Source organism: Chelonia mydas, chromosome 21, assembly GCF_015237465.2.
Source record: "Chelonia mydas isolate rCheMyd1 chromosome 21, rCheMyd1.pri.v2, whole genome shotgun sequence".
Lineage (NCBI taxonomy): Eukaryota > Metazoa > Chordata > Testudines > Cheloniidae > Chelonia > Chelonia mydas.
The window spans coordinates 5,415,438-5,431,064 of record NC_051261.2 but is presented as its reverse complement, the minus strand read 5'-3'; the positions used below and the strand labels follow the sequence as shown (position 1 = coordinate 5,431,064).

At 43.7% G+C, this 15,627-nt stretch overlaps 1 protein-coding gene across 1 annotated transcript in view; it reads left to right on the top strand.

Moving 5' to 3' along the window:
- LOC119564441 overlaps positions 1–11,440 on the top strand; it is a gene marked incomplete at its 3' end in the record, with an annotated part of 42,845 nt that extends 31,405 nt beyond the window's left edge. Inside the window, exons 18-21 of the mRNA XM_043533801.1 lie at positions 5,371–5,557; positions 9,521–9,715; positions 9,868–10,062; positions 11,253–11,440. Coding sequence (XP_043389736.1) covers positions 5,371–5,557; positions 9,521–9,715; positions 9,868–10,062; positions 11,253–11,440 — 765 coding nt within the window. The remainder of the gene's footprint in view (positions 1–5,370; positions 5,558–9,520; positions 9,716–9,867; positions 10,063–11,252) is intronic.
- Positions 11,441–15,627: the final 4,187 nt, after the last annotated feature.

The window sequence follows — 15,627 nt, the reverse complement described above, 5'->3', positions numbered from 1 at the left end:
TGAATGCAAAGGTGACGGCCTGTTTTTATCTTCCTCTTGTTCTACTTTCTCCCACCAGATAAAACAATATTTTGATTGCTAGGCAAGGTTTACTTCTTATTTTCAATTCATCTCTAACTGAAATGTGCATTCATATTCATGGTGCTATTCTCTTTTCCTGCAGCGATTACTTGTTCTCCTCCTCCTAATATTACCAATGGGATGCACAATGGCAGTCATCTGGAAAGCTTTGACTATAACTCATCAGTAACTTACAAATGCGACCCTAATTTCTCACTTACCGGAGAGGCCTCCATTCACTGTACAACTAAAGATAACCTCAATGGAGTCTGGAATGGGTCTGCCCCTGAATGCAAAGGTGACGGCCTGTTTTTATCTTCCTCTTGTTCTACTTTCTCCCACCAGATAAAACAATATTTTGATTGCTAGGCAAGGTTTACCTCTTATTTTCAATTCATCTCTAACTGAACTGTGCATTCATATTCATGGTGCTATTCTCTTTTCCTGCAGCGATTACTTGTTCTCCTCCTCCTAATATTACCAATGGGATGCACAATGGCAGTCATCTGGAAAGCTTTGACTATAACTCACCAGTAACTTACAAATGCGACCCTAATTTCTCACTTACCGGAGAGGCCTCCATTCACTGTACAACTAAAGATAACATCAATGGAGTCTGGAATGGGTCTGCCCCTGAATGCAAAGGTGACGGCCTGTTTTTATCTTCCTCTTGTTCTACTTTCTCCCACCAGATAAAACAATATTTTGATTGCTAGGCAAGGTTTACTTCTTATTTTCAATTCATCTCTAACTGAAATGTGCATTCATATTCATTGGTTTCAGAGTAACAGCCGTGTTAGTCTGTATTCGCAAAAAGAAAAGGAGGACTTGTGGCACCTTAGAGACTAACCAATTTATTTGAGCATGAGCTTTCGTGAGCTACAGCTCACTTCATCGGATGCATGCTGTGGAAATCGCACAAGACATTTTATACACAGACACCATGAAACAATGCCTCCTCCCACCCCACTCTCCTGCTGGTAATAGCTTATCTAAAGTGATCATCAAGTTGGGCCATTTCCAGCACAAATCCAGGTTTTCTCACCCTCCGCCCTCCCACAAACAAACTCACTCTCTTGCTGGTAATAGCCCATCCAAAGTGACCACTGTCTTCACAATGCATATGATAATCAATGTGGGCCATTTCCTGCAGAAATCCAGGTTCTCTCACCCCCTCGCCCCCCGTCAAAAACCACACACACAAACTCACTCTCCTGCTGGTAATAGCCACTCTGGTAAGTGGTGGCTATAGTGGTAAGTGACCACTCTCCCTACAACCTGCATGAAAATCAAAGTGGGCCATTTCCAGCACAAATCCAGGTTTTCTCACTCCCCCACCCCCATACTCACACAAACTCACTCTCCTGCTGGTAATAGCTCATCCGAAGTGACCACGCCCCCTACAATGTGCATGATAATCAAGGTGGGCCATTTCCAGCACAAATCCAGGTTTTCTCACCCCCCCCTCCCACACACACACACAAACTCACTCTCCTGCTGGCAATAGCTCATCCAAACTGACCACTCTCCCCACACTGTGCATGGCAATCAAGGTGGGCTATTACCAGCAAGAGAGTGAGTTTGTTTGTGGGAGGGCGGAGGGTGAGAAAACCTGGATTTGTGCTGGAAATGGCCCAACTTGATGATCACTTTAGATAAGCTATTACCAGCAGGAGAGTGGGGTGGGAGGAGGCATTGTTTCATGGTGTCTGTGTATAAAATGTCTTGTGCGATTTCCACAGCATGCATCCGATGAAGTGAGCTGTAGCTCACGAAAGCTCATGCTCAAATAAATTGGTTATTCATATTCATGGTGCTATTCTCTTTTCCTGTAGCGATTACTTGTTCTCCTCCTCCTAATATTACCAATGGGATGCACAATGGCAGTCATCTGGAAAGCTTTGACTATAACTCATCAGTAACTTACAAATGCGACCCTAATTTCTCACTTACCGGAGAGGCCTCCATTCACTGTACAACTAAAGATAACCTCAATGGAGTCTGGAATGGGTCTGCCCCTGAATGCAAAGGTGACGGCCTGTTTTTATCTTCCTCTTGTTCTACTTTCTCCCACCAGATAAAACAATATTTTGATTGCTAGGCAAGGTTTACTTCTTATTTTCAATTCATCTCTAACTGAACTGTGCATTCATATTCATGGTGCTATTCTCTTTTCCTGCAGCGATTACTTGTTCTCCTCCTCCTAATATTACCAATGGGATGCACAATGGCAGTCATCTGGAAAGCTTTGACTATAACTCATCAGTAACTTACAAATGCGACCCTAATTTCTCACTTACCGGAGAGGCCTCCATTCACTGTACAACTAAAGATAACCTCAATGGAGTCTGGAATGGGTCTGCCCCTGAATGCAAAGGTGACGGCCTGTTTTTATCTTCCTCTTGTTCTACTTTCTCCCACCAGATAAAACAATATTTTGATTGCTAGGCAAGGTTTACCTCTTATTTTCAATTCATCTCCAACTGAAATGTGCATTCATATTCATGGTGCTATTCTCTTTTCCTGCAGCGATTACTTGTTCTCCTCCTCCTAATATTTCCAATGGGATGCACAATGGCAGTCATCTGGAAAGCTTTGACTATAACTCATCAGTAACTTACAAATGCGACCCTAATTTCTCACTTACCGGAGAGGCCTCCATTCACTGTACAACTAAAGATAACATCAATGGAGTCTGGAATGGGTCTGCCCCTGAATGCAAAGGTGACGGCCTGTTTTTATCTTCCTCTTGTTCTACTTTCTCCCACCAGATAAAACAATATTTTGATTGCTAGGCAAGGTTTACTTCTTATTTTCAATTCATCTCCAACTGAAATGTGCATTCATATTCATGGTGCTATTCTCTTTTCCTGCAGCGATTACTTGTTCTCCTCCTCCTAATATTACCAATGGGATGCACAATGGCAGTCATCTGGAAAGCTTTGACTATAACTCATCAGTAACTTACAAATGCGACCCTAATTTCTCACTTACCGGAGAGGCCTCCATTCACTGTACAACTAAAGATAACATCAATGGAGTCTGGAATGGGTCTGCCCCTGAATGCAAAGGTGACGGCCTGTTTTTATCTTCCTCTTGTTCTACTTTCTCCCACCAGATAAAACAATATTTTGATTGCTAGGCAAGGTTTACTTCTTATTTTCAATTCATCTCTAACTGAAATGTGCATTCATATTCATGGTGCTATTCTCTTTTCCTGCAGCGATTACTTGTTCTCCTCCTCCTAATATTACCAATGGGATGCACAATGGCAGTCATCTGGAAAGCTTTGACTATAACTCACCAGTAACTTACAAATGTGACCCTAATTTCTCACTTACCGGAGAGGCCTCCATTCACTGTACAACTAAAGATAACATCAATGGAGTCTGGAATGGGTCTGCCCCTGAATGCAAAGGTGACGGCCTGTTTTTATCTTCCTCTTGTTCTACTTTCTCCCACCAGATAAAACAATATTTTGATTGCTAGGCAAGGTTTACTTCTTATTTTCAATTCATCTCTAACTGAAATGTGCATTCATATTCATTGGTTTCAGAGTAACAGCCGTGTTAGTCTGTATTCGCAAAAAGAAAAGGAGGACTTGTGGCACCTTAGAGACTAACCAATTTATTTGAGCATGAGCTTTCGTGAGCTACAGCTCACTTCATCGGATGCATGCTGTGGAAATCGCACAAGACATTTTATACACAGACACCATGAAACAATGCCTCCTCCCACCCCACTCTCCTGCTGGTAATAGCTTATCTAAAGTGATCATCAAGTTGGGCCATTTCCAGCGCAAATCCAGGTTTTCTCACCCTCCGCCCTCCCACAAACAAACTCACTCTCTTGCTGGTAATAGCCCATCCAAAGTGACCACTGTCTTCACAATGCATATGATAATCAATGTGGGCCATTTCCTGCAGAAATCCAGGTTCTCTCACCCCCTCACCCCCCTTCAAAAACCACACACACAAACTCACTCTCCTGCTGGTAATAGCCACTCTGGTAAGTGGTGGCTATAGTGGTAAGTGACCACTCTCCCTACAACCTGCATGAAAATCAAAGTGGGCCATTTCCAGCACAAATCCAGGTTTTCTCACTCCCCCACCCCCATACTCACACAAACTCACTCTCCTGCTGGTAATAGCTCATCCGAAGTGACCACGCCCCCTACAATGTGCATGATAATCAAGGTGGGCCATTTCCAGCACAAATCCAGGTTTTCTCACCCCCCCCTCCCACACACACACACAAACTCACTCTCCTGCTGGCAATAGCTCATCCAAACTGACCACTCTCCCCACACTGTGCATGGCAATCAAGGTGGGCTATTACCAGCAAGAGAGTGAGTTTGTTTGTGGGAGGGCGGAGGGTGAGAAAACCTGGATTTGTGCTGGAAATGGCCCAACTTGATGATCACTTTAGATAAGCTATTACCAGCAGGAGAGTGGGGTGGGAGGAGGCATTGTTTCATGGTGTCCGTGTATAAAATGTCTTGTGCGATTTCCACAGCATGCATCCGATGAAGTGAGCTGTAGCTCACGAAAGCTCATGCTCAAATAAATTGGTTATTCATATTCATGGTGCTATTCTCTTTTCCTGTAGCGATTACTTGTTCTCCTCCTCCTAATATTACCAATGGGATGCACAATGGCAGTCATCTGGAAAGCTTTGACTATAACTCACCAGTAACTTACAAATGCGACCCTAATTTCTCACTTACCGGAGAGGCCTCCATTCACTGTACAACTAAAGATAACCTCAATGGAGTCTGGAATGGGTCTGCCCCTGAATGCAAAGGTGACGGCCTGTTTTTATCTTCCTCTTGTTCTACTTTCTCCCACCAGATAAAACAATATTTTGATTGCTAGGCAAGGTTTACTTCTTATTTTCAATTCATCTCTAACTGAAATGTGCATTCATATTCATGGTGCTATTCTCTTTTCCTGCAGCGATTACTTGTTCTCCTCCTCCTAATATTACCAATGGGATGCACAATGGCAGTCATCTGGAAAGCTTTGACTATAACTCATCAGTAACTTACAAATGCGACCCTAATTTCTCACTTACCGGAGAGGCCTCCATTCACTGTACAACTAAAGATAACCTCAATGGAGTCTGGAATGGGTCTGCCCCTGAATGCAAAGGTGACGGCCTGTTTTTATCTTCCTCTTGTTCTACTTTCTCCCACCAGATAAAACAATATTTTGATTGCTAGGCAAGGTTTACCTCTTATTTTCAATTCATCTCCAACTGAAATGTGCATTCATATTCATGGTGCTATTCTCTTTTCCTGCAGCGATTACTTGTTCTCCTCCTCCTAATATTTCCAATGGGATGCACAATGGCAGTCATCTGGAAAGCTTTGACTATAACTCATCAGTAACTTACAAATGCGACCCTAATTTCTCACTTACCGGAGAGGCCTCCATTCACTGTACAACTAAAGATAACATCAATGGAGTCTGGAATGGGTCTGCCCCTGAATGCAAAGGTGACGGCCTGTTTTTATCTTCCTCTTGTTCTACTTTCTCCCACCAGATAAAACAATATTTTGATTGCTAGGCAAGGTTTACTTCTTATTTTCAATTCATCTCCAACTGAAATGTGCATTCATATTCATGGTGCTATTCTCTTTTCCTGCAGCGATTACTTGTTCTCCTCCTCCTAATATTACCAATGGGATGCACAATGGCAGTCATCTGGAAAGCTTTGACTATAACTCATCAGTAACTTACAAATGCGACCCTAATTTCTCACTTACCGGAGAGGCCTCCATTCACTGTACAACTAAAGATAACCTCAATGGAGTCTGGAATGGGTCTGCCCCTGAATGCAAAGGTGACGGCCTGTTTTTATCTTCCTCTTGTTCTACTTTCTCCCACCAGATAAAACAATATTTTGATTGCTAGGCAAGGTTTACTTCTTATTTTCAATTCATCTCTAACTGAAATGTGCATTCATATTCATGGTGCTATTCTCTTTTCCTGCAGCGATTACTTGTTCTCCTCCTCCTAATATTACCAATGGGATGCACAATGGCAGTCATCTGGAAAGCTTTGACTATAACTCACCAGTAACTTACAAATGTGACCCTAATTTCTCACTTACCGGAGAGGCCTCCATTCACTGTACAACTAAAGATAACCTCAATGGAGTCTGGAATGGGTCTGCCCCTGAATGCAAAGGTGACGGCCTGTTTTTATCTTCCTCTTGTTCTACTTTCTCCCACCAGATAAAACAATATTTTGATTGCTAGGCAAGGTTTACTTCTTATTTTCAATTCATCTCTAACTGAAATGTGCATTCATATTCATTGGTTTCAGAGTAACAGCCGTGTTAGTCTGTATTCGCAAAAAGAAAAGGAGGACTTGTGGCACCTTAGAGACTAACCAATTTATTTGAGCATGAGCTTTCGTGAGCTACAGCTCACTTCATCGGATGCATGCTGTGGAAATCGCACAAGACATTTTATACACAGACACCATGAAACAATGCCTCCTCCCACCCCACTCTCCTGCTGGTAATAGCTTATCTAAAGTGATCATCAAGTTGGGCCATTTCCAGCACAAATCCAGGTTTTCTCACCCTCCGCCCTCCCACAAACAAACTCACTCTCTTGCTGGTAATAGCCCATCCAAAGTGACCACTGTCTTCACAATGCATATGATAATCAATGTGGGCCATTTCCTGCAGAAATCCAGGTTCTCTCACCCCCTCACCCCCCTTCAAAAACCACACACCCAAACTCACTCTCCTGCTGGTAATAGCCACTCTGGTAAGTGGTGGCTATAGTGGTAAGTGACCACTCTCCCTACAACCTGCATGAAAATCAAAGTGGGCCATTTCCAGCACAAATCCAGGTTTTCTCACTCCCCCCCCCCCATACTCACACAAACTCACTCTCCGGCTGGTAATAGCTCATCCGAAGTGACCACGCCCCCGACAATGTGCATGATAATCAAGGTGGGGCATTTCCAGCACAAATCCAGGTTTTCTCACCCCCCCCTCCCACACACACACACAAACTCACTCTCTTGCTGGTAATAGCCCATCCAAAGTGACCACTGTCTTCACAATGTGTATGATAATCAAGGTGGGCCATTTCCTGCAAGAGAGTGAGTTTGTTTGTGGGAGGGCGGAGGGTGAGAAAACCTGGATTTGTGCTGGAAATGGCCCAACTTGATGATCACTTTAGATAAGCTATTACCAGCAGGAGAGTGGGGTGGGAGGAGGCATTGTTTCATGGTGTCCGTGTATAAAATGTCTTGTGCGATTTCCACAGCATGCATCCGATGAAGTGAGCTGTAGCTCACGAAAGCTCATGCTCAAATAAATTGGTTATTCATATTCATGGTGCTATTCTCTTTTCCTGTAGCGATTACTTGTTCTCCTCCTCCTAATATTACCAATGGGATGCACAATGGCAGTCATCTGGAAAGCTTTGACTATAACTCACCAGTAACTTACAAATGCGACCCTAATTTCTCACTTACCGGAGAGGCCTCCATTCACTGTACAACTAAAGATAACCTCAATGGAGTCTGGAATGGGTCTGCCCCTGAATGCAAAGGTGACGGCCTGTTTTTATCTTCCTCTTGTTCTACTTTCTCCCACCAGATAAAACAATATTTTGATTGCTAGGCAAGGTTTACTTCTTATTTTCAATTCATCTCTAACTGAAATGTGCATTCATATTCATTGGTTTCAGAGTAACAGCCGTGTTAGTCTGTATTCGCAAAAAGAAAAGGAGGACTTGTGGCACCTTAGAGACTAACCAATTTATTTGAGCATGAGCTTTCGTGAGCTACAGCTCACTTCATCGGATGCATGCTGTGGAAATCGCACAAGACATTTTATACACAGACACCATGAAACAATGCCTCCTCCCACCCCACTCTCCTGCTGGTAATAGCTTATCTAAAGTGATCATCAAGTTGGGCCATTTCCAGCACAAATCCAGGTTTTCTCACCCTCCGCCCTCCCACAAACAAACTCACTCTCTTGCTGGTAATAGCCCATCCAAAGTGACCACTGTCTTCACAATGCATATGATAATCAATGTGGGCCATTTCCTGCAGAAATCCAGGTTCTCTCACCCCCTCACCCCCCTTCAAAAACCACACACACAAACTCACTCTCCAGCTGGTAATAGCCACTCTGGTAAGTGGTGGCTATAGTGGTAAGTGACCACTCTCCCTACAACCTGCATGAAAATCAAAGTGGGCCATTTCCAGCACAAATCCAGGTTTTCTCACTCCCCCACCCCCATACTCACACAAACTCACTCTCCTGCTGGTAATAGCTCATCCGAAGTGACCACGCCCCCTACAATGTGCATGATAATCAAGGTGAGCCATTTCCAGCACAAATCCAGGTTTTCTCACCCCCCCCTCCCACACACACACACAAACTCACTCTCCTGCTGGCAATAGCTCATCCAAACTGACCACTCTCCCCACACTGTGCATGGCAATCAAGGTGGGCTATTACCAGCAAGAGAGTGAGTTTGTTTGTGGGAGGGCGGAGGGTGAGAAAACCTGGATTTGTGCTGGAAATGGCCCAACTTGATGATCACTTTAGATAAGCTATTACCAGCAGGAGAGTGGGGTGGGAGGAGGCATTGTTTCATGGTGTCTGTGTATAAAATGTCTTGTGCGATTTCCACAGCATGCATCCGATGAAGTGAGCTGTAGCTCACGAAAGCTCATGCTCAAATAAATTGGTTATTCATATTCATGGTGCTATTCTCTTTTCCTGTAGCGATTACTTGTTCTCCTCCTCCTAATATTACCAATGGGATGCACAATGGCAGTCATCTGGAAAGCTTTGACTATAACTCATCAGTAACTTACAAATGCGACCCTAATTTCTCACTTACCGGAGAGGCCTCCATTCACTGTACAACTAAAGATAACATCAATGGAGTCTGAAATGGGTCTGCCCCTGAATGCAAAGGTGACGGCCTGTTTTTATCTTCCTCTTGTTCTACTTTCTCCCACCAGATAAAACAATATTTTGATTGCTAGGCAAGGTTTACTTCTTATTTTCAATTCATCTCTAACTGAAATGTGCATTCATATTCATGGTGCTATTCTCTTTTCCTGCAGCGATTACTTGTTCTCCTCCTCCTAATATTACCAATGGGATGCACAATGGCAGTCATCTGGAAAGCTTTGACTATAACTCATCAGTAACTTACAAATGCGACCCTAATTTCTCACTTACCGGAGAGGCCTCCATTCACTGTACAACTAAAGATAACCTCAATGGAGTCTGGAATGGGTCTGCCCCTGAATGCAAAGGTGACGGCCTGTTTTTATCTTCCTCTTGTTCTACTTTCTCCCACCAGATAAAACAATATTTTGATTGCTAGGCAAGGTTTACCTCTTATTTTCAATTCATCTCCAACTGAAATGTGCATTCATATTCATGGTGCTATTCTCTTTTCCTGCAGCGATTACTTGTTCTCCTCCTCCTAATATTACCAATGGGATGCACAATGGCAGTCATCTGGAAAGCTTTGACTATAACTCATCAGTAACTTACAAATGCGACCCTAATTTCTCACTTACCGGAGAGGCCTCCATTCACTGTACAACTAAAGATAACATCAATGGAGTCTGGAATGGGTCTGCCCCTGAATGCAAAGGTGACGGCCTGTTTTTATCTTCCTCTTGTTCTACTTTCTCCCACCAGATAAAACAATATTTTGATTGCTAGGCAAGGTTTACTTCTTATTTTCAATTCATCTCTAACTGAAATGTGCATTCATATTCATGGTGCTATTCTCTTTTCCTGCAGCGATTACTTGTTCTCCTCCTCCTAATATTACCAATGGGATGCACAATGGCAGTCATCTGGAAAGCTTTGACTATAACTCACCAGTAACTTACAAATGTGACCCTAATTTCTCACTTACCGGAGAGGCCTCCATTCACTGTACAACTAAAGATAACATCAATGGAGTCTGGAATGGGTCTGCCCCTGAATGCAAAGGTGACGGCCTGTTTTTATCTTCCTCTTGTTCTACTTTCTCCCACCAGATAAAACAATATTTTGATTGCTAGGCAAGGTTTACTTCTTATTTTCAATTCATCTCTAACTGAAATGTGCATTCATATTCATTGGTTTCAGAGTAACAGCCGTGTTAGTCTGTATTCGCAAAAAGAAAAGGAGGACTTGTGGCACCTTAGAGACTAACCAATTTATTTGAGCATGAGCTTTCGTGAGCTACAGCTCACTTCATCGGATGCATGCTGTGGAAATCGCACAAGACATTTTATACACAGACACCATGAAACAATGCCTCCTCCCACCCCACTCTCCTGCTGGTAATAGCTTATCTAAAGTGATCATCAAGTTGGGCCATTTCCAGCACAAATCCAGGTTTTCTCACCCTCCGCCCTCCCACAAACAAACTCACTCTCTTGCTGGTAATAGCCCATCCAAAGTGACCACTGTCTTCACAATGCATATGATAATCAATGTGGGCCATTTCCTGCAGAAATCCAGGTTCTCTCACCCCCTCACCCCCCGTCAAAAACCACACACACAAACTCACTCTCCTGCTGGTAATAGCCACTCTGGTAAGTGGTGGCTATAGTGGTAAGTGACCACTCTCCCTACAACCTGCATGAAAATCAAAGTGGGCCATTTCCAGCACAAATCCAGGTTTTCTCACTCCCCCACCCCCATACTCACACAAACTCACTCTCCTGCTGGTAATAGCTCATCCGAAGTGACCACGCCCCCTACAATGTGCATGATAATCAAGGTGGGCCATTTCCAGCACAAATCCAGGTTTTCTCACCCCCCCCTCCCACACACACACACAAACTCACTCTCCTGCTGGCAATAGCTCATCCAAACTGACCACTCTCCCCACACTGTGCATGGCAATCAAGGTGGGCTATTACCAGCAAGAGAGTGAGTTTGTTTGTGGGAGGGCGGAGGGTGAGAAAACCTGGATTTGTGCTGGAAATGGCCCAACTTGATGATCACTTTAGATAAGCTATTACCAGCAGGAGAGTGGGGTGGGAGGAGGCATTGTTTCATGGTGTCTGTGTATGAAATGTCTTGTGCGATTTCCACAGCATGCATCCGATGAAGTGAGCTGTAGCTCACGAAAGCTCATGCTCAAATAAATTGGTTATTCATATTCATGGTGCTATTCTCTTTTCCTGTAGCGATTACTTGTTCTCCTCCTCCTAATATTACCAATGGGATGCACAATGGCAGTCATCTGGAAAGCTTTGACTATAACTCATCAGTAACTTACAAATGCGACCCTAATTTCTCACTTACCGGAGAGGCCTCCATTCACTGTACAACTAAAGATAACATCAATGGAGTCTGGAATGGGTCTGCCCCTGAATGCAAAGGTGACGGCCTGTTTTTATCTTCCTCTTGTTCTACTTTCTCCCACCAGATAAAACAATATTTTGATTGCTAGGCAAGGTTTACTTCTTATTTTCAATTCATCTCTAACTGAACTGTGCATTCATATTCATGGTGCTATTCTCTTTTCCTGCAGCGATTACTTGTTCTCCTCCTCCTAATATTACCAATGGGATGCACAATGGCAGTCATCTGGAAAGCTTTGACTATAACTCATCAGTAACTTACAAATGCGACCCTAATTTCTCACTTACCGGAGAGGCCTCCATTCACTGTACAACTAAAGATAACATCAATGGAGTCTGGAATGGGTCTGCTCCTGAATGCAAAGGTGACGGCCTGTTTTTATCTTCCTCTTGTTCTACTTTCTCCCACCAGATAAAACAATATTTTGATTGCTAGGCAAGGTTTACTTCTTATTTTCAATTCATCTCTAACTGAAATGTGCATTCATATTCATTGGTTTCAGAGTAACAGCCGTGTTAGTCTGTATTCGCAAAAAGAAAAGGAGGACTTGTGGCACCTTAGAGACTAACCAATTTATTTGAGCATGAGCTTTCGTGAGCTACAGCTCACTTCATCGGATGCATGCTGTGGAAATCGCACAAGACATTTTATACACAGACACCATGAAACAATGCCTCCTCCCACCCCACTCTCCTGCTGGTAATAGCTTATCTAAAGTGATCATCAAGTTGGGCCATTTCCAGCACAAATCCAGGTTTTCTCACCCTCCGCCCTCCCACAAACAAACTCACTCTCTTGCTGGTAATAGCCCATCCAAAGTGACCACTGTCTTCACAATGCATATGATAATCAATGTGGGCCATTTCCTGCAGAAATCCAGGTTCTCTCACCCCCTCACCCCCCTTCAAAACCCACACACACAAACTCACTCTCCTGCTGGTAATAGCCACTCTGGTAAGTGGTGGCTATAGTGGTAAGTGACCACTCTCCCTACAACCTGCATGAAAATCAAAGTGGGCCATTTCCAGCACAAATCCAGGTTTTCTCACTCCCCCACCCCCATACTCACACAAACTCACTCTCCTGCTGGTAATAGCTCATCCGAAGTGACCACGCCCCCTACAATGTGCATGATAATCAAGGTGAGCCATTTCCAGCACAAATCCAGGTTTTCTCACCCCCCCCTCCCACACACACACACAAACTCACTCTCCTGCTGGCAATAGCTCATCCAAACTGACCACTCCCCCTACAATGTGCATGAAAATCAAGGTGGGCCATTTCCAGCAAGAGAGTGAGTTTGTTTGTGGGAGGGCGGAGGGTGAGAAAACCTGGATTTGTGCTGGAAATGGCCCAACTTGATGATCACTTTAGATAAGCTATTACCAGCAGGAGAGTGGGGTGGGAGGAGGCATTGTTTCATGGTGTCTGTGTATAAAATGTCTTGTGCGATTTCCACAGCATGCATCCGATGAAGTGAGCTGTAGCTCACGAAAGCTCATGCTCAAATAAATTGGTTATTCATATTCATGGTGCTATTCTCTTTTCCTGTAGCGATTACTTGTTCTCCTCCTCCTAATATTACCAATGGGATGCACAATGGCAGTCATCTGGAAAGCTTTGACTATAACTCATCAGTAACTTACAAATGCGACCCTAATTTCTCACTTACCGGAGAGGCCTCCATTCACTGTACAACTAAAGATAACATCAATGGAGTCTGGAATGGGTCTGCCCCTGAATGCAAAGGTGACGGCCTGTTTTTATCTTCCTCTTGTTCTACTTTCTCCCACCAGATAAAACAATATTTTGATTGCTAGGCAAGGTTTACCTCTTATTTTCAATTCATCTCCAACTGAAATGTGCATTCATATTCATGGTGCTATTCTCTTTTCCTGCAGCGATTACTTGTTCTCCTCCTCCTAATATTTCCAATGGGATGCACAATGGCAGTCATCTGGAAAGCTTTGACTATAACTCATCAGTAACTTACAAATGCGACCCTAATTTCTCACTTACCGGAGAGGCCTCCATTCACTGTACAACTAAAGATAACATCAATGGAGTCTGGAATGGGTCTGCCCCTGAATGCAAAGGTGACGGCCTGTTTTTATCTTCCTCTTGTTCTACTTTCTCCCACCAGATAAAACAATATTTTGATTGCTAGGCAAGGTTTACCTCTTATTTTCAATTCATCTCTAACTGAACTGTGCATTCATATTCATGGTGCTATTCTCTTTTCCTGCAGCGATTACTTGTTCTCCTCCTCCTAATATTACCAATGGGATGCACAATGGCAGTCATCTGGAAAGCTTTGACTATAACTCATCAGTAACTTACAAATGCGACCCTAATTTCTCACTTACCGGAGAGGCCTCCATTCACTGTACAACTAAAGATAACATCAATGGAGTCTGGAATGGGTCTGCCCCTGAATGCAAAGGTGACGGCCTGTTTTTATCTTCCTCTTGTTCTACTTTCTCCCACCAGATAAAACAATATTTTGATTGCTAGGCAAGGTTTACTTCTTATTTTCAATTCATCTCTAACTGAAATGTGCATTCATATTCATGGTGCTATTCTCTTTTCCTGCAGCGATTACTTGTTCTCCTCCTCCTAATATTACCAATGGGATGCACAATGGCAGTCATCTGGAAAGCTTTGACTATAACTCACCAGTAACTTACAAATGTGACCCTAATTTCTCACTTACCGGAGAGGCCTCCATTCACTGTACAACTAAAGATAACATCAATGGAGTCTGGAATGGGTCTGCCCCTGAATGCAAAGGTGACGGCCTGTTTTTATCTTCCTCTTGTTCTACTTTCTCCCACCAGATAAAACAATATTTTGATTGCTAGGCAAGGTTTACTTCTTATTTTCAATTCATCTCTAACTGAAATGTGCATTCATATTCATTGGTTTCAGAGTAACAGCCGTGTTAGTCTGTATTCGCAAAAAGAAAAGGAGGACTTGTGGCACCTTAGAGACTAACCAATTTATTTGAGCATGAGCTTTCGTGAGCTACAGCTCACTTCATCGGATGCATGCTGTGGAAATCGCACAAGACATTTTATACACAGACACCATGAAACAATGCCTCCTCCCACCCCACTCTCCTGCTGGTAATAGCTTATCTAAAGTGATCATCAAGTTGGGCCATTTCCAGCACAAATCCAGGTTTTCTCACCCTCCGCCCTCCCACAAACAAACTCACTCTCTTGCTGGTAATAGCCCATCCAAAGTGACCACTGTCTTCACAATGCATATGATAATCAATGTGGGCCATTTCCTGCAGAAATCCAGGTTCTCTCACCCCCTCACCCCCCGTCAAAAACCACACACACAAACTCACTCTCCTGCTGGTAATAGCCACTCTGGTAAGTGGTGGCTATAGTGGTAAGTGACCACTCTCCCTACAACCTGCATGAAAATCAAAGTGGGCCATTTCCAGCACAAATCCAGGTTTTCTCACTCCCCCACCCCCATACTCACACAAACTCACTCTCCTGCTGGTAATAGCTCATCCGAAGTGACCACGCCCCCTACAATGTGCATGATAATCAAGGTGGGCCATTTCCAGCACAAATCCAGGTTTTCTCACCCCCCCCTCCCACACACACACACAAACTCACTCTCCTGCTGGCAATAGCTCATCCAAACTGACCACTCTCCCCACACTGTGCATGGCAATCAAGGTGGGCTATTACCAGCAAGAGAGTGAGTTTGTTTGTGGGAGGGCGGAGGGTGAGAAAACCTGGATTTGTGCTGGAAATGGCCCAACTTGATGATCACTTTAGATAAGCTATTACCAGCAGGAGAGTGGGGTGGGAGGAGGCATTGTTTCATGGTGTCTGTGTATAAAATGTCTTGTGCGATTTCCACAGCATGCATCCGATGAAGTGAGCTGTAGCTCACGAAAGCTCATGCTCAAATAAATTGGTTATTCATATTCATGGTGCTATTCTCTTTTCCTGTAGCGATTACTTGTTCTCCTCCTCCTAATATTACCAATGGGATGCACAATGGCAGTCATCTGGAAAGCTTTGACTATAACTCATCAGTTACTTACAAATGCGACCCTAATTTCTCACTTACCGGAGAGGCCTCCATTCACTGTACAACTAAAGATAACATCAATGGAGTCTGGAATGGGTCTGCCCCTGAATGCAAAGGTGACGGCCTGTTTTTATCTTC